The sequence below is a fragment of the Cervus elaphus genome, chromosome 21 (assembly GCF_910594005.1).
Source record: "Cervus elaphus chromosome 21, mCerEla1.1, whole genome shotgun sequence".
NCBI lineage: Eukaryota > Metazoa > Chordata > Mammalia > Artiodactyla > Cervidae > Cervus > Cervus elaphus.
In genome coordinates this window covers 37,171,370-37,190,632 of record NC_057835.1, presented here as the reverse complement: position 1 = coordinate 37,190,632, position 19,263 = coordinate 37,171,370, and the positions used below count along the sequence as shown (strand labels likewise).

At 40.5% G+C, this 19,263-nt stretch overlaps 1 protein-coding gene across 11 annotated transcripts in view; it reads left to right on the top strand.

Moving 5' to 3' along the window:
* NCOA2 (nuclear receptor coactivator 2) overlaps positions 1 to 19,263 on the top strand; it is a 284,225-nt gene that overhangs the window by 179,078 nt on the left and 85,884 nt on the right. For all 11 annotated transcript variants that reach the window (XM_043879374.1, XM_043879380.1, XM_043879370.1 and 8 more), the window contains 2 exons: positions 8,382 to 8,486; positions 11,030 to 11,202. In XM_043879374.1, the coding sequence (XP_043735309.1) occupies positions 8,401 to 8,486; positions 11,030 to 11,202 (259 nt within the window). In that variant the 5' untranslated portion in view covers positions 8,382 to 8,400. The remainder of the gene's footprint in view (positions 1 to 8,381; positions 8,487 to 11,029; positions 11,203 to 19,263) is intronic.

Sequence of the window (19,263 nt, the reverse complement as noted above, 5' to 3'; positions counted from 1 at the left end):
CAGTGGAGACTGATACTCAAATGTATTATGTTTAAAGTTGAAATGATTTAAGTAGTAGGTATCATTTTCTATAATTGCACTTGATAACTGCCTTTTAAAATTAACCAATTAATACTGCTGATTCTGTAGGAAAAGAAGGCTTTTTCTATCTTGAATGAAACTCAGAATTCCTGTATGCCAGAGAAAATTCCTAGCTGGTTTTATTATTTCAGTACTTCATAATAAATTCAGTAATAACTAATACTTCATTTTTCTTCAGGGTATAATTGCTTATGAGCCGATGCGAGATTTCTTTTTTGCCCTAGAATGTGAGCTTTAACAGGATAGGGGCTCTTGCCTGTTTTGTTCCAGACTCCGTCTCCATGCCTACAACAGTGCCTGCTGCATTAATTATTTATTGAATGAATAGAAGAAAGAATCTACACATTTTTTACAGTATTTTTCATTTTGCAATGATACTGCTATATTTTTAGCCAAAAAAAGGATACTTTTAAATTAGATATTTAGCATTTATCAAATTGAATTAAAATATACTGCTTTCTATAGTTTACATAAGTCTGTGTCTCTCTTCAGTGAAAGCATTAAAGGATAGGAGCCTCGGTGCTCATCCGAGTGATTGTAGTGATTAAAAACTGCGGAGCTGTTTGGATTCACGGATGAGAGCTCTAAGAAACTTCTAATGATATGGCCTTGCCCAGCTTACGGTGGCTTGTTTATACCTCAGTTTCTTCATCTGTAAAATGGTGATAATCATAGTTACAGGAACTAAAGGTGTTACCTGTGTATAAAGTGCTTAGAGAATACCTGCCAAGGTGATAAGCACTCAGTAAATGATAGCTGTTATAATTACACCAGAGTCTGACTCCTGACCTGTCCTTTATTACCTGTGTAACTCGAACAAATTACTTATGGAAACAGGTCAGAGAGGTTAGATAATCCGTAAGAGATGAGTCTCTGTGTGTGTGTACTTGCACATACAGAAAAAACAAAATGAGTTTTTAAGTAAGAAAAGTGCTTAACTCTTGTAAGTACCCAATAAATGTTAGGCCCCCCCCAAATAATAATAAAACAATCAACATATTACACTATGGGAGAATATTGTCATTGACTTTAAAATGTTTTTCAACTGAATAATAAATACTTTTTGTGTGGGTAGAGGCTGTCTTGCTCTTAACCATTTCAGTAAGTTTTTCTCATAAATTAGGAAGGTTTTTTTTAATCTCAAAGTTTAAAATGGGTTTCAGAATAAAGAAAGAGAATTGAATTTTAATCTGGACAAGTTATGAAACTCAAAACACAAGTGCTACATTGTGGTTCTTAGTCTGAGGACTTCTTTCCAGAACACCAAGCCTTCGGTGAGAACTGGTTTTCCAAGTATTAAATATGGACTGAGTACACCGTGCTTGAAGTGCTTACATTATGCAAGGAATGAAGCTTATTCCCTGGGTGTTCCTCATGAAGCTTATTCCTCATCCGAGGCCTTGTTAAAACCCGGTCTTGCTATTCCTGGCTGTCTGTATTAGCACCGGCTGACATAGTTGCGTATAGAAGCAGTATTGAGGACCTTGTGTGTATTGGTCGCACAATTGTGTCCGACTCTTTGCAACCCCATGGACTGTCCATGGAATTCTCCAGCAATAATACTGGAGTGGGTTGCTATTTCAGGGGTTCTTCCCAACCCAGGGACTGAATCCGGGTCTCCTGCGTTGCAAGCAGATTCTTTACCGTCTGCACTACCAAGGATTAAGGACCTTAGCCTATGAGAACTGAGAAAGTGGAAACTGTCCTATGCCACTGATGTCAGACTAGACCGACCGCCCTCCCTCCACACACACACCTTAGAAAGCTCTCTCATCCTGACACATTCTGCGCTGAATTTTGCTAAGAGAAGACTTTCAGAGAGGATATTTTTCCCCTCTTGGAGAGATGGAGATGATGGAAATGTTACAGCAAAATATTTGTGTAACCAGCAAACATGAATTTAGCCACTTACTTGATTATTGCAGCCTGTGTTAAAAAGCTGCTGCCGCACATTTGCAGCCTAATGTGTTTCTCACCGTCTTCCCAATGGCATCTTGAAGTGTCTCTCAGCTAAAAAATTCATGAGGATTATTGACTTTCAGTCAGAAAATGGAATATGTCTTCTAGTTACTGTCTAATATACCACTCTCAGGCCATTATACAAAAGTAAATGTAAGAGTGCAGCCCACTGAGGAGGAAGGAACTTTTAGCCTGAACATTGGTTTATACACAGTTGTTACTGTCCCCGTGGAGTAAGGAGCAGCGTAAGAAGAGGTAGGTAGTGAAGCCGTTTTACTTGGAGAAGAGCTGTAGTTGTAGCCTGTGGTATTTTTTTGACTCCTGTGTCCAACTGGAAACTGTTAAGTGTTTTATCTTTGAAAAATCATCTCATGATAATAATAGTATGTGTTTGGCTTATTGCAGTTAACTTTAAAAAAGGCAAGTGTAGAGTAAGCTGCTCAGAGGTAGTGAAGTTAAGCCGAGAGTTTGTTTCCTATCAGATGCCCTTTCTTCTGGTTTTATATGAAGGGAGTTTCCTAAAACTTGGCCACCTGACTGTTGTCACTCCATGAATTAACGTGTGCTTTTGTGAGTCTCATTCTGTAAATACACACTGTAACGTATGGGGTAAACTAAAACTTCATTGTATGAAAAGCAAGAAACAAATACTGTCAGGTAAAGATGAAGTTAAAACTGTTCTTAAGATCTAGTAAAAAGTAACACTTTGGGGAAAATCATAGACCATTTTACTAACTAAAATTTAGTTTTGAAATGAGTAGTATCTTCTGTCACTGTGTTAATGCATTGCTTGTTTTGCCAATGGGAAGGAAAAGTTTGGTCTCTTTCTCTGTCCTTTCATCCCTGCCTTCAGTAAATCCTCATAGTCCTGCTTCTGTTGTATTTGTATGTGTGGTGCTTCTTTGTCCGCTTGTTTGAATGAACCAACAATATATCCTTTCATACAACCTATGTATGTACTGCATGGAAAGTTTGTTAACTCCTGCCAAGGGTTGGGGTCTTGCCAAAATATTGTTTGCTTTGGGTAATTTTGTTTAGTTGACACTGTTTAGAAAGTGATTTCTTCCCCCTCCCCTGTCTTCACTGCTGTATCATCTAACTGACGTCTAAGGATTGGCCCACTTGATTTTCTACCTTTCTCAAGCCTCTACATCCTTAAGACACATTATGTATATTTTCAACATTCGATGCTGTGTTTCTTTACACTTCTTCAGAGTCTGACCCAGAAGATTCACTTTTGTAAAACCAAGACCCTCCGGGAACACAGTATACTCTGAGGAAAAAATTGTTTACAGTTTAGAATGAACAGATGTTTTTTACTTGTGATAGAGAAACAATGCATACATCTAACTTTTAAGATGGACTTCTGAGCTGTGGAGGGACCTCAAAGATTATCGTCTCATGATGAATTCAACAGGATAGAAATGCAAAAGTGTTTAAGCAAACAGAAGTGTGTACACTTTTAGTATTCCTTGAGTGTTTCTTTCCCTTACTAAGTTTATGAAGAATCAGACCACAGATGACACAATAGTGTCACCTGCATCTTGTAGAGAGCGATTTAGAAGAGCCGGAAGGCCTTGGGAGACATAGGAGCCTTTCTGGTCTCGTATCAAGAGCTGGGTGATTTATCAGCCGGCTCCTCCCCACGTTAGCTGTTTGATAAGAAAAGTTGTTTCAACAGCACTGTGTGTCCTTTCATTATAAATTTCATCTCCAAGTAGGAATTTCATAGCAGGCCTAATGTTTTATAACTGTTTCTTGAAAATGGCAGTAGAAATCTGATGTTTGATCACTTATTATGTTTGGATTTCAGCAACAGTATTATCCTTATTTATTCTTTAACTGAATTTGTTCAGCATGTAATAAATCTGACAGTTTTACAGGCCCTGTTTGGAAGATGGCCAGTACCGATAAAAGATAAAATACACATTACCATTTACATGAATTCTGGATGATTAACTGGTTTTAATGGCATGAGATTGTATTGTGAACACCTGCTTTGTCACCTTATAAGTTGCATTGATGAATTTCATGCAAGAAGAGTGCTTTTTTTTTTAAGCTGTGTTGAGGGTTAACACGGAGAAGGCAATGGCACCCCGCTCAAGTACTCTTGCCTGGAAAATCCCATGGATGGAGGAGCCTGGTAGGCTGCAGTCCATGGGGTCACTACGAGTCGGACATGACTGAGCAACTTCACTTTCACTTTTCACTTTCATGCATTGGAGGAGGAAATGGCAACCCACTCCAGTATTCTTGTCTGGAGAATTCCAGGGATCAGGGAGCCCGGTGGGATGCCGTCTATGGGGTTGTACAGAGTCGGACATGACTGAAGCGACTTAGCAGCAGCAGAGGGTTAACATATTATTTTGCTTTCATCATATCATGCTAAGCATTAAACTGACATTGTTTACTCACACACCCCCGCCCAAAGTATTGTTACTTTAAGAAAATCAAACATTGGTTCTTTGCTCTACTGTCTAGTTTGTACAGGCTGACATCAGAGGATGTAAGGGAAGATGTGCTATCAGTAGTAGCAAGGCTATTGTTTTGCTCTAGATAGCAAGAATGGACAAACTGAAACTTCTTTTCCAGTCTCATCCTTTCACACACACACCCCCCACCCCCAGTATTTGGTAGAAACTGGCTTATTCTCAATGACTATAATTTCCCATTAGGTACAACCCAGGAATTTACTTGTGACATTTTTAGTTTTTATGATTCATACTGAACATATCAGAATCCAGAAAGAAATGCTCAAGAACATTAATTTCATGTGAATATTGAAAACATGCAGACCGTTTAAGAAACTGTTAGTTTACACCTGCTCACAAAATAAAATGTCTAAAGCTTCAATGCTGCCCTTCTGTATTCTCCATCTCCTTCCCTTTGTTGGAAATTAATATTTAACTTTGATCTACAAAATTTCATTAAAACTCATCTGTATATACAATTTATTTTCTAATAAATTTTCATTGTAGTATAGTTGATTTGAACAGTGTAAGTTTCAGATGCCCAGCAAAGTGAAGCAGTTATGCATATACATATAGCCACTCTCTTTTAGATTCTTTTCTCATTTAGGTCATTACAGCGTATTGAGTATAGTTCCATGTGCCATACAGTAGGTTCTTATACATTACCTGCTTTACATATAGTGTTGTGTATATGTCAGTCCCAATTTCCCAATTTATGCCTGGCAGCTTATTTTATTTTCAGTGATTTTTCTATGTGTGCTTGCGGTGTTTTGTTGAAATGCATCACTGCTGCCCCTTCATGCAGAGTTACAATTATTTGATATGTATTTGGGGACAAGTAAAAGTAGATGATGCTGACACTAATGTTAAATCCCCAAACTGAGTATATACAACTTTTAAGTAAATTGGTCTCTTATTTTAGCTAAATGACGAGAAGCTTTCTGATCATTCTGATAGGATTACTATTAAATACTTTTTGGGGGGTGGCCTTTCTTATCAACAAACTTATCACATATACCTTCTATATGGGGTATTTTGTTACAGATTGGGGATTCTATTTTGATGATAAAAATGTTTTTTGATTGATAGAAAGCTATTTCCAGGGTGGAAATCCCCTAGGTCGCTTGTTGAGAGCTCACTCAGATTGGATGAGTAATTCTTTTGGGTTTGTTTGTTTTTGTGCTCATGAGTGAAGCCATGGGAATTGTGGTTCTAGGAGAAACACTGAAAGGGAATGTTTGGAAGGTGTCATCAGAGCTGGCTTCTGGTGTTTTGGCTTCCCCATCTGTCCTTTTAAGTATTGATGGATTTACTTTTATTTTGGGCTATGCTTGGTCTTCGCTGCTGTGGCTGGCCTTTCTCTAGTTGCAGCATGCGGGCTTCTCGTTGAGGTGGCTTCTCTCGTTGCGGAGCACCAGCTCTCGGACAGGTAGGCCTCAGTAGTTGCTGCAGGTGGACCCACTAGTTGTAGTTTCCGGACTCTGGAGCGCAGGCTTGATAGTTGTGGCACATGGGTCCAGTTGCCCCACAGATGTGGGGTCTTCCCAGATCAGGGATTGAACTGGTGTCCCCTGCATTGCAAGGTGGATTCTTAACCACTGGACCATGAGGGAAGCCCCCCACTTTTTATACCTCCTGCAATGCCCTAGCAGCTGCCACACCTACCTGCCCACAGCCCAGCTCAGACCCTGCTTCCTCCCCACCGGCAGAGTGTCTCACAGGACAAAGGACACCTGTTTCTCTTTAGTGGAGCTTTTCCTATATAAGTCTCCTACACAAATTTCTCTCCTCACCCCCATCTTCTAGAGAGACAGATCCCTTCTCATGGCCCTCACACGCCAAGCCTGAGTCACAGCAGTGGGCAGGTAGTCTTTGAAGGAATGAGTGAATGATATTTAGAGAAGGGGTAGGGATTGGAGCATGGGAGCCAGGCAGTCCAGATCTTGGTGCTTCTCGCGCCTGACCTGTGACTCCTGATTAGAGGAAGAATGGCTATTTTGATGAAGCAACCCCTTAGCGAAGAATAGAATATGTAAACCTGTGTGTCAGTCCCACTTCCACCCTTTGCTGATCCGCTCCATGGCCTTGTGCTATGAATGATAATGATTATCCCCATTTTACAGAAAAGGTAATTGAGGCATGAGAGAGAACGTCTTAAGGTCCCATAACTAACATGGTGAAGCTTGGGCATGGTTCCTGCCTCTTTACTCTCCAGCTTCTCGTAGTCTGTTTTTGCTGATTAAATTATATCTGGCAATTGCTTGGTGCAGAATAAATGCTAAATGAACAGTAACTAAATACAGATTATACTTATCAGCCCAAACCTGTGAGTGCACCACAGGGCCTCGGCGCTTAGTTACGTTGCTCCCAGCCTCAGGAACCTGCCACACTAGCTTCCAGAATTGTCCCCTCCTGATGTAGCCTCTGGAATACAATGTAATTAGCACCACCTCCCTCAACTCATCCAGTGTCTGTTGGTTCTCCTTACATGTGATTCCTCAAAAAAAAAATATATATATATATATCCAACTCCCTTGGATCGGAGTTGAGGCCAGAAGACATGAGCGTGCTGGTTGGAGCACCCAGATCCTAGCCTGGGCGCAGCTGGGCAGTTGGATGGGTGTGTGACGGTGCTCTCACCATCAGGCCTGCCTGGCCCTCCTAGCCCACCTGCCTCCTTGTCCTTGCTCTCAATGGACCTGTCACTCTTCCAGCATCATCTGTAAGTCCCTGACCTTCTCCCAACTCGTGCTTACCTCTGATACTTCCAGACTGGATAGGATGAAAAGCCACTTTTCAGGAAGTGAAGGAGGGCGAAGGTGGTTTTCAAAGCCTGGGGGACAAAAGGCAGGAGGAGGTGGCGTAGAATTGGAACTCAAGGAGAGATTGCTAAATGCTGACTTAGACTTTGGGGCTGGGCTTTTTCTTTGCTGAGCAGTTATTAAACACCTTGAGTAACAACCATCTTCCATTTCCTCAAAATCTTTGCCAGTCCTTTTGCATAGTTCTTTTGAAATGTAGATCTCTGTCACTCTTGTTATTTGCAGATATAAATGTTATTTTGATGGTGTTCACAATGACACATGTGAACACCCTGATTCTCTTACTATATATCCTTTTATTTTCTTAGGGAAAGGAATTCAGCAAGTGGGCCAATAAGTGGCCTCCCCCACTAAGGTCAAAAATGTTCCTGATCTTTTGAGTGCATCTTAAGACTTCCGGTGATAGCAGCTAGAATAAGGGAAGGAGGTAGCGTCTGGGTGGCAGGATGTGAGAGGAAGTCACTGCTCGGGGAGGGAGTCACTGGGAGAGGGCGGCCTGGTGGGGGGCGGGGAGATCCCGTTTGAAGGACATTGCTCGCCAGGACAGGGGTGTCAGAGCAACCCGGTCAGATTTGGAAGCACAGCTTTGTGGTGAGGCACTGCCTCTTCCTGGGGCTGTTTGTCACGAGTGAGTGATTGCAGTACCGATGTGACATTGGCCAACCCCAAACAGAGACTGGGAGGAGCCCCTGACAGCACCTGTAGGTCTCACGTGGGGCACAATTCCTCCTGAAACTGGAGGCTGGCAGCAGAAACACCAGGCTAGCAGATCGTAGTTCAGGTGCTGTTGACATACAGCTCCTGTTGGAAGAGTGGGCCCACTGAGGTAGGCTTGTTTGTTTTCTAATTGTTCATCTTGACATTTGCTTAACTTAAGCAGGGTTACCAAAAAAAAAGTCTTCTCATTAGGAATTATACATGTACATAAATCAAAACAGTGTGTTAATTGCTGCTGTCAGATTTCTGATTGAACTCAGAGCTCTTTTTATTGTCGGCAGAATTGACCATTGGCTCCCCTAATTTGCCTTCTCTGTGTTTGCTGTTTCAGTTGCTGATATGTGTTCAAGATGAGTGGGATGGGAGAAAACACCCCTGACCCATCCAGGGCAGAGACGCGGAAGCGCAAGGAATGTCCTGACCAGCTCGGACCCAGGTGAGACCCTCACCGTGGCCCAGGAGAGCCGCACACACCTGAGCCTTGGATTTGAAGTTTTATCATATCTGTTTCACACCTGATTCACATGCTTTCCTTGGTTTTTCTCCTTAATTGTCAAGCCTTTGGATAAGTATTATTTAACTTGTATAGATATGCTAATCGGTTGCAGATTTTATTCTTACAAGAAGAGGCATGCTCCATACTTCCTCTAGGTTCCCTGTGTACTGATTCTTAAAACCAGTTTATTCTACATAATCTTGACTGTTTCACATTTTTACTCCTTTTTGCTTTTAGAATGTCATAAAGACAAGAGATCCCATAGTAAGAAGGTTTGATACTAAGAAGTACCAGCTTTTTTTTTTCCCTTCCTTTTCTCTTTCTTTCCTTCTAAGAGCAAGAAATGAAACGTTAAATCCCTTTGCTTTTGAATTGATTACAAAGACTGAGGATCTTCAGTGAATAAAATAATTTTTTAAAACAAGTTTCATGTTATATATTATGGGTAGAAGTATGGGTTGTTATGACCTCTATATGGGGTGGTATAGCAGTATCTGTTAAAATTATAAATGTATATCCTCTTTGAACTAGCAGTTCCATTTCTAGGAATTTTCCAGTGATACATGTTGACACATGCAAAATGACTTATGTATGAGGTTACTCATTGCAACACTGATTATAAACACAAAAGATTAGGAAAACCCTGAACATTTGTAGGGAGCTATGTAAATAGCTGTGACACATCCACACACAATATAGCTCTGAAAAAGAGTGAGGACACTCTTTATGGGTTGATATTTAGCAATTTCTTAAGAATATAGTTACAGAGGAAAAGCAAGGTTCAGAAAATGTGTGTGGTATCCTACCATTTCTACAGAAAAAGAAAATAAGAATCTGTATGGTTTTAGGGTAATTAGGAGACACAAGAGTTGTTACCCATTTGGGGGAATGAAGACTCGGGAACAGAGGTAGAAGAGAGACTTCACTCTTTTGATGACTGAAATCATGTAAATGCTTTTAACATTTAAACAGCCACTTGTATTCAATGGCCAATAGAAAGACTGGGTGAGGAATACTAGGGAAGAGCACTGGGAGCCGGAGAAAGAGCAGAAAGCCTTTTCCCCATCTAGTTGCCAAGCAAAATAAGTGGATTGAATGGCCACTGACCACACTACAGCCCCAGTCCCCGGCTCCTGGGTGCACCCTCTGGATTCTGTGGTCCTCCCTGGCCAGCCTCAGCCTGTCTGTCAAACTGCCTTCACAGCCCGTGGTCCTGGCCGAGGAGGTGGTGGCAAATAGAGCCTCTTCTCCCCCAGTCTTCTGCTGGTTCTGGGGGTGTGCACGGCTCCCACCACGCCTGCCCCCCTTCTCACACGTGTGCCATTTAGTAGGTATCTTTGGGGGCTGGGGTGAGGGAGGGAGGTGGAAGGGGTAGAAGGATTCAGAATTGGAATGTGGCTCTTTAGTGCATGGCAGCCATGGCCTTCCTTTCTCCAGACTTAAGAAAGTAGAAGCCAGGAGTGAAATTGAGACTTAGCAAAACCCAGTTCTGGTCACTGAGTGATCTTGGACAAGTCATGCAATCATTATAAAATAGAGAAACTGTGTTCTGTCTTAGGTTTATTAGTTCATGAAAATAATGCTAATATGTAAATGCAAGCATATGAATGTTACAAATTAAAAAGTTTTATAAATTGGTATTACATACAAATAATTATATGTTAAGAACATAGCGAGCTGTTACTCTGAACAGTGTACTTTTCTTATTTATTGTATTGTTTGAATGTCAGCCAGTGGACTCTGTGCTGTATTTGAGAAAAAAAAATGACACCCTGTAATTATTAAAGGGAACTTCTGAGTTTGCTCTTTCATCAAATTCAGATGAGAAGATCTTGCCAGTTTTTATTTTTCCCTCCCTTCCATTAACATTTTAAAACTAGAGTTGAACTTGGACCGTTTGTTTACTTTTTGCTTGTCATTCAGCTGAACAGTTAACAGAGACCCTGGGTCAGTTTCACTTTTGTTTCTAGCTGCACTGTGGTTTTTTAACATTATCTTAAAAGACCGTTGGGTTTAATTATTAACATCCTAAAGAAGTATATGAAGTGATAAAGATTTATTTTCATTATTTTGCCGTGAAGTTTATTTATTCCTGTTGTAACTAGTTTAACTTCCCTTTCTTAATCTTAAATTTTTACAAGCAAGAGCTCCTTTCCATTTCTAAAACTCTTTTTCATTCAATAATAAATTTGATGCCTGTTTGTACCAAGTGTCGCTTTAAGCACAGTGCTGGGCAGATCATCCTTGTCATTGTGAAGCGTGCAGTCAAGTGGGAGACATTAAACACATTGAACAAATGATCGCATAAGTGAATTTGTAATTACCAACTGGGACAGGGTTGATTTAAAAACAAACAAAAAAAATGCAACATTTGGGGCAAATTCAGGATTTTTCCCCCCAAAGTACTTCCATGTTTCTACATGTAACTTTTGTTTGCTCTCTGTATTCATACATAGTTAGCATTCTTATCTCTTTCATAATAGCCCCAAAAGGAGCACGGAGAAACGTAACCGTGAACAGGAAAATAAATATATCGAAGAACTTGCAGAGCTGATTTTTGCTAATTTTAACGACATAGACAACTTTAACTTCAAACCTGACAAATGTGCAATCTTAAAAGAAACTGTGAAGCAAATTCGTCAGATCAAAGAACAAGGTAAGAGGACCAAATGAATACTTTGGAGAGTTGAGTTGCTTTCTGTTTTCCCTTGTGTGAGAAATCCCTTCAGAGTCCCTTTAATCCATTTCTTAGGCTTAAATTATTGATGAGAAGATGATGTCACAGTGCAAGATGAATGCAGGTATCACTTGCAGTGGTTTATAAATAGGCTCTGTATAAAATTCAACAATCCCCTAAAGATAGAGGGGGCCAAGGTGAGGCAGGGTGATGTAACTTTTCATCTAGTAAAACTCAATTAGGTGCCCACTGATCCCACGCCACCTTGGTATTTTCATAGCTCACACAGCGAGTGACTGTCAGAATTTGCAAGTGAGGAGCCAGGCAAGGATAGAAACCAGAAGTAAGGAAGTGAGCCACCTCTTGTTTCAGCTCGTCAGCATGTTTAAGTCTGAGCCTCAACTGGCCACGCCACTAAATTAGAGTTTCATATCCCAAATGACAAGAGATTTGAAAGGCTCAACCTCGAGAGAGAATTCTTTTGTGAAGCTGAAACACAGAACATGACAGCTCTCTTCCTGGGCTTTTCTTGTCTGTCTGTCTTTTTTTTTTCCCTGAGCTCATTTTCTGCCTCTTTCCTTTGATATTTTTGCCCGCAGAAAAAAATTTAAGAAGATAGTATTTTAAAAATCACATCGGACTTTGTAGTGCCAAAAAAAAATTGTATTAGGCAAGTACGAACAGCGTCTTAGCACCTAGGGCCAATATATGCTCATGAAGTGTTCATACACTGCCTTCCTTTGGGGCCAGGGAGACTGTTACCTTCTGTCATCTGTTTTTGAATTCATCCTCTTGGAGTTCATATTGGGTTTTTTTTTTTTATCTGCTTTTTATATAACATTTAAAAGAGGCAGATTTTAGAAAAATAATGTCTGTTTCTACACGTGAGTTTGCAGCTTTGACTGCTGCCCTCCATCATAAAATCCTGTTTGCATATTTTCATCATAACATTTTCCATTTTCATACCGATAATATTGAGCTGAGTTTTATATAGAACAATTTTACAAGTATAGTTCTATCTTCTAAGAACTGAAACACACATACACATATAATTCACAAGGCAGATTCTGATACCAGCCCACTCTAAAAATGAATATTTCCTGCTTTCTCCATCAAAATTATATCATCGTAATGTTCAGCTTTCACAGCGTCTATTCAGTGCCTGCCTTAGTCGCCTTCATCTCTTTCTTCTTCTTTTTCTTTTAAGATTCACTAGTTATCAACAACTCAGTTTCATCTCAATTTGGTATCAGCAAATGGATAAAATCATAGTCCCAAAATTTTCTAGAAGAAATAACTGGTTCAAGGTTACAGTGCTCTGAAGTTGCCACATTTCTAGGTGCTGATACCATCGCAGTGGAGAAATCACTAAGCTTCTTGTTTTGTGTTTCTGGAGATTTTGAATGGTTCATTTTTACGAACATCCGATTTTTAGGTAAAACTTCCACACTTTAAAACAGTTACATATGTATGTGTTTTACTATCAAGGTCTTGCACAAGGTTTTACAGTTTTGCAGAACCTTGGTGTTCCCCCCTTCAAACCATAAAACACGTTAAGATGTGTCACGCTGGGACTCTGCCATACTTTCACTGTGGGTGTAATCATAAGGCCGCATACCACAACCACCCAAGAAGCAGCAACAATAAACGCCCTGTCACATCTCCCTCTTATAATAATGTTCCCATTAATTTGAAAAGTAGCATGTTTTGAAAAGGAAAAGCAGAAGTTAAAACCCCAACGAAAAGTCCAAGCATATTTTTCACTTCTCAACTAGTCTGATATTTTAAGACTATTACTAGTTTAATAAATTGTTTTTTAGAAAGAGCAGGGACCTTAGAATCAAACCAGGTGGAAGCTAGGCATGAATCCTGGTTCTGTCTCTTACAAACTTTTTGAACCTGAGCAAATTATTTTTGCTCTCTGTGACTTAGTTTCCTCATATAGAATTTAGGAATCACAGCCTCTAGGTTGCATGGTTGTTGAAGAAATAAGGAGCTGTGTAAACATTCCCAGCAAGTACTTGTCACAGTAGTTAGTACATATTCAGTTGACAGCTTTCCCATATTCAGAAGAAAGGCATCTTTTTTCCTTCGTGTGTGCTGTGTGCTAAGTCGTTCAGTTATGTCCAACTCTTTGCGACCCTGGACTGTAGCCCATCAGGTTTCTCTGTCCATGGGATTCTCTAGGCATGAATACCAGAGTGGGTAGCCATTTCCTTCTCCAGAGGATCTTCCCAACCCAGGGGTTGAACCCACGTCTCTTATGTCTCCTGCATTAGCAGGCAGGTTCTTTACCACCAGCATCACCTGGGAAGCCCCTTTTTTCCTTCATCTATGCTTAAATCTCATACAGTGAGCTCTTCCTTTTCAGATGGAAGGAGGGGGGAAAAGGCGGGGACATGGTTGTGCCTACTCTCCCCTACAGGGTCATTTGAAGAAAGTCACATTTTTCTGGGGCCAGAGGACTCAGCATAGCCTCCGCCAACAAGAGGCGGACACTCTGTGTGGTTCTGTGCCACCACCTTGATTTTTCTCAGGAGCTGGCGGCCAGCGAACGTTCAAAAGCAGCACGAAGGACAGAATGGGACCCTTCCTTCTCCCTGTGCGCTTCCACCCGCCCAGTTACCAGTCAGTGAGAATAGAATCTAACCATCACCTTTACAGCATCGCTTCACCCACCCAGCTACCAGTCAATGTGGAGAGAATCCAACCGTCATCTTTACCGTATCATCCAGGCTTCATTTGTATTGCTGTCACAGGTGGTAGCGTGAATAAAACCCTCACTGCACTGAGGGGTTAAGCTGGGTTGCAAGAGACCCACACTCAAGGCTGCACAGTCTGGAAGGCGGGCTCCTGTGAAAGGAACCCACCCTGGTCCAAAGCTTGGGCAGCTCGGCCCGGCCAGGTGAGGTCTTTCACTCAAGTCTGCTCGGCCATCAGCTGCTCCTCCCCATTCCATAGGCCTGGGAATAAAGGCAGAGAATGAACGATAATTTTTAAATGGCCCAAAGGGTGGGGATTTGGAGGGGAGGTTACCAGCTACCGAAGTAAGTTAGCCTCCCTTGTCTGAAGCACTTCCTGAGCCCCGTGTTTGGTAGATGCCAGCCCTACATGAACATCATACGGCTGTGGACCTCATGGTAGCAGACCAAGCACGCACAGTCTGCACTTGAACCATGACCCCTGCTTTTGAACTCTAAAGCGGGATGTTTCTTCCTATGTGGTATACTGGTAAATGGTGACAATCTGTGGCGTCCATAACTTACAAAGAATAGTCATAAGTAGTAAGTTATCTTTTTTCCCTAACTGGGAAGACTTAATACTGCTTCTATTTCACAGAAAAATACAAATGATTTAATTTTGGATGACTGGGTCCAATTACACACTCCTTAGCTAGAAACTTAAATTTAAAAATTTCTATGGAAAATACTCGCTGACTTCTGTGCTCTTAAAAAATAGAATTGAAGCATAAAATGTCCCAAACAGGAGGGGAGTTCTAATAACACATCTCCACTGCCCTCTTCAAGTGAAGTGAATGTTGCTCAGTCGAGTCCCACTCTTTATGACCTCGTGGATTCTAGCCTGCTGGGCTCCTCTGTCCATGGAATTCTCCAGGCAAGAATACTGGAGTGGGTAGCCATTCCCTCCTCCAGGGATCAAACCTGGGTGTCCTGCATTGCAGGCAGATTCTGCATTGCAGTCTGAGCTATCAGGAAAGGGCTTTTAAGGTAATATCTCCTCTATTACTCCAACATAGCCACACTTATTCTTATTTTTCTAAAATAATAATCTAAACTGAATTGTATTATTTGGAAAGCATTTGTCCTTTTATTTGAAGCCATTTTAATGCATATATTTGGATATAGGATGCAATGCATGTATCAGTCAGTGGAGAAACTTATTTTACCCTTTTGTTATTATTTTTCTGAATGTGGATAGCAATAAAAATGAAAAAGTACATTTCAAAAATTTGCATTTGTACAGGCAGGGTTTGGAGGGCAAATTCCTTGTTGAATCAGGCAACCTGTTAAAAGTTCATTCTGGTTTCTCACTGTGATTATTCTAATGATTTGATTTTGATTGTAGTATGAGAGCATTGGGATTATGGATTGCTTCATACATGTAAATTTCCCCTACAATTGAGCATAGCATAAAAGATGAGTATTTTAAGAGAGGGTGAGGGGCAGCAGTGTGTTGAAGTCAACTGATGTCAACCATCAAAAGCCAGTTGTTAAATTTTAAGAATTTTATAAACCAGTTAATAAGCACAACCATTATTGAAAATTGTTTAGACTTAACAATTAAATTACATAGTAAAAAAAAAGGTAGGAAGATTAAAGCTCCTCATTTCCTAATTATTTTACTACATTTTACTATTACCTCTTCTCTAGAGGCCTTTGTGTCTTATGTGATAAGACACATGATAGAAATATAATACTAGGCAGTTGTGGTCACTGCAAATCTCTAATTAACATCTAATATTTTAACATTAAATATACATAAAAATATTGTCCAAGTCATCATAAAAGTCACAAACTGACAAAACAATTGGATTTTTGTGTTTAATATCTTAACCATGCATTTTCATTATTTCACTTTTGTCTTATTCTTTAACCGAAGTGAAAATTTCAAGCAACATTTGTGTCAGAACTCTATCTGTTCATCACTTGTAATCATAAGATAGCTATAAGGCAAGAGTTTGGCAAAAGTCAACAAACATTCTGTTAGAATCGTTTGGCTCTATGGAATTTGCAACAGAGGGTGTCATATATTTTATTATCACTTGTAAATTATATACTCCAAATCCTTTGTACTAGTAAAATTCATAATAAACATTTTGATGCTTACTATTTTTCCCCCAAGGAGCTGGTTTTTAAGCATTTCCCAGTGTACCACTGGTGGGTATAGGGGTGTGCAGGTTGTATTGTAAATGTAGGTGAGTCAAATTCATAAGCTCATTATACAAAAATTCAAGGAAATAGTAAGAGAAACAGCCTAATTCTAGCATATAAAAGTAAAATGTAGAGCCCATTGAAGTTATGTTTTTCCTTTCAGTCTTCTTTTTCCCCATGTTAAATACAAGAAGACCTTGTGATGGAAATTCAATTATTCAGAGCTAACGCCTAGGTGTGAGCTAATAGCTATCACCAGGCAGAGTAAGCAGAAGGGCTCTGATATAAGATCCCTTCCAGGGCTGGGATATCTATGAATCAGACTTTGGGGTGGTGCTTCCAGGCATTGCTTATGTTCCCTGTGATGAAACCCTAGGGTGACAGCAGAGTCATCCATTGCCCTGGAAGGACAGGCGAGTGAACTCCGCATCTCTCGGGCGTGCCCGCGTAGATACAGTCCTACTAAAATCAGTGTCGTGGATTGCCAGGCAAGGATTGTTGATGGTGTTAATCTTTGATCAGTTAGAGAATGCATAGGAAACCTAGACTTAAAAAACATATATCTTCTAAGTTTAAAAAAAAAATAGTGGCCCCTTACACACTACATATAGTTTGAATTTCAACTGTCAGATTTTTTTATCCTATTTCTTCTAAAGATGCTGCTAATGATTAAATGGCCAAAGCCAGCCAGCCAGACATAAAAGTGGGCCAAAAGAGTAGACTGTGTAATAGTCCAAGGCAAGCTCCAAATCCAGTTGGCAGAATAAGTTCATCAATGTAATAAGCTCATTAAGAGCTTGAGGTGTATTTAAAATCAGGTGAACCCAGTCTCTCTCTTTACAAATGTAGGACTATATCTGACTGAATTCCCTAACATCTCTGGGCCTTTACTTCCTAATCTGTAAAAAGGGGATGATAATGTCCACTGTATATCAGTCATATGAAGTCTGTTCAATGTGTTTATAAAGGATCTAATCTCATGCTTGACAGATAGAGAGACTTCCTCAACAGTAGTTACTACTCTTCTTACCTGGAGAAGGGAAAGGCTACCCACTCCAGTATTCTGGCCTGGAGAATTCCATGGACTGGACTTGGCATCCTCATCCAAATGAATCTTGGCTTTCTTACTAAGGACTCAATATTGATAAAGAAGCAAGTTGTTTTCGGGTGTTTTCTCTATTACACATTTAAGCCTTCATACTATTACTGACAACGTTGGTTCTGTTTGTTTTAACACAGATTTTAAACAGACCTTTCGAAGCTATCTATTCAGGACAAAGCTCAGAGATATGGTACTTGGGGATTCCCTGGTGGTCCAGTCACCACTGGACTCGGTGCTCTCACTGCCAGAGCCCAGGTTCCATCCCTTGTTAAGATCCCACAAGCTCTGCAACCTGGCCAAAAAACAAAAAGCAAAACAAAATCTAGTGCTTGCTATGACCCTGTCTGCACCCCTCCCCAGGCTCTGTGGCCCCTGCTGTGCCATTGGCTCCCCCCATCCCTGTTACCTGAGTGACCGTTTCAAGAATCTTGCTTTAAGGAGAACTAAAGAGGGCAAGAGTCTTAGCAGTGTTCATTTCCTCCTTATTTACTTCAACACAGGAACAAATCCAGCCCTAACTTACTCTTGAAGACTTGAAACTGTTACAGGTTTCCATGCATCCAGAAATGAAGGAATTTTATTTCCTTGTTTGAGAATACCCCTAGGATCAACAATATATCCTTGATATTACAGTTTCTTAATGAAGATAAAATATTTTTCCACTGTGCGTGCGTGCTAAGTCACTTCAGTCGTGTCTGCCTTTTTCAACCCTGTGGGCTGTAGCCCACCAGTCTCCTCCGTCCCTGGGATTCTCCAGGCAAGAATACTGGAGTGAGTTGCCATTTCTTCCTCCAGGGATTTTTCCACTGATCTGCATATAATTCACTTTGAGAATTTCATGTGGATTAATGGCTCATGCTATGAGTGAAATCCTTAAAATTAGTGAGCTGACTGGAATTCTTGCTTTCATTCCTCATAGGAGCTCCTTGGTTTGGGTTTTTTTTTTTCTCCCCCATAAGTATATGGAAGTTTTTTTTTATGTTTAACAGCTTTCAGATGAAAAGGATTTAAATAATTCAGTGTGCCCTAATGCTTTAGGATTTTAACAATTTATGACATGGGCTCTCATTTCAAGACTTAAACTGGCTTCCACACACTAATAGAAGACAGGCGTCTCTTGTTTTCTTGCTCACCTTGTACTGTTAGGAAGAGAAATTCTGACACTATACTGTGTATGTTTATTTCATTCCAGAACAAACATCTATTCCATAAAATTTTTACTGAGTAAATACTATATGCAGGATATAATGTTATTCACTAATGGGGAATCCCACAGTCAATAAGTACTTGGTTCTTTTCCTTGGATCTTTCACTTGTCTGGAGGGAAATCAGCTGGTACACAAGCAGCTATGGACCACAAAGGAGTTAGTTGTATGCACTGACATTGGTGCAGGCTTCAAGGAGGACAGGAAAGTAGACGTGGGCCTCTCTGGAAGTGTAAGACTTAAGAGACGAGAGAGTGGGGGTTGAGGAAAGGAGAGAAGCTTTCCAGCAGGGAGCAGAGCAAAGGCATGCTCAGAGCCCTTTGTGGCACCGGGCGTGTGTGATGTTGGACTGTTTGCCTACAGAAAGATGGATTAAAGCATTTGATTGGATTTGAGGCTGAAAGGGGCAGGTCAGAGCCAAATGGGACAGTCAACACAGAACCAGAAGCAATTTTGTAATTTGGAGAAAGTGCCATAAAATGAGAAATTCCTAACCAACTCCAGCAGAGTTCTGTTGATGTCACCTACTGTGGTCTTCAGACACTAGAGATACCCTGTTCTAGGAAGAGAAGCTTTTTTTTTTTTAGCTTTTTTTAAAGTGGTTAAACATATTTTTTTAATTTTTGTTAAATTTATTATAATATCGCTTCTGTTTATGTTTTGGTTTTCTGGTCTTGAGGCATGTAGACTCTAGTTCCCTGACCAGGGATCAATCTCGCACCCCCTGCATTGGAAGGCGAAGTCTTAACCACTGGACTCTCAGGGAAGCCCCCCTTTTTTTTTAAAATGCTACTGATTCCAGTGGTGGGGTATAGAAAGCTCATAATTAATAAAACAACAA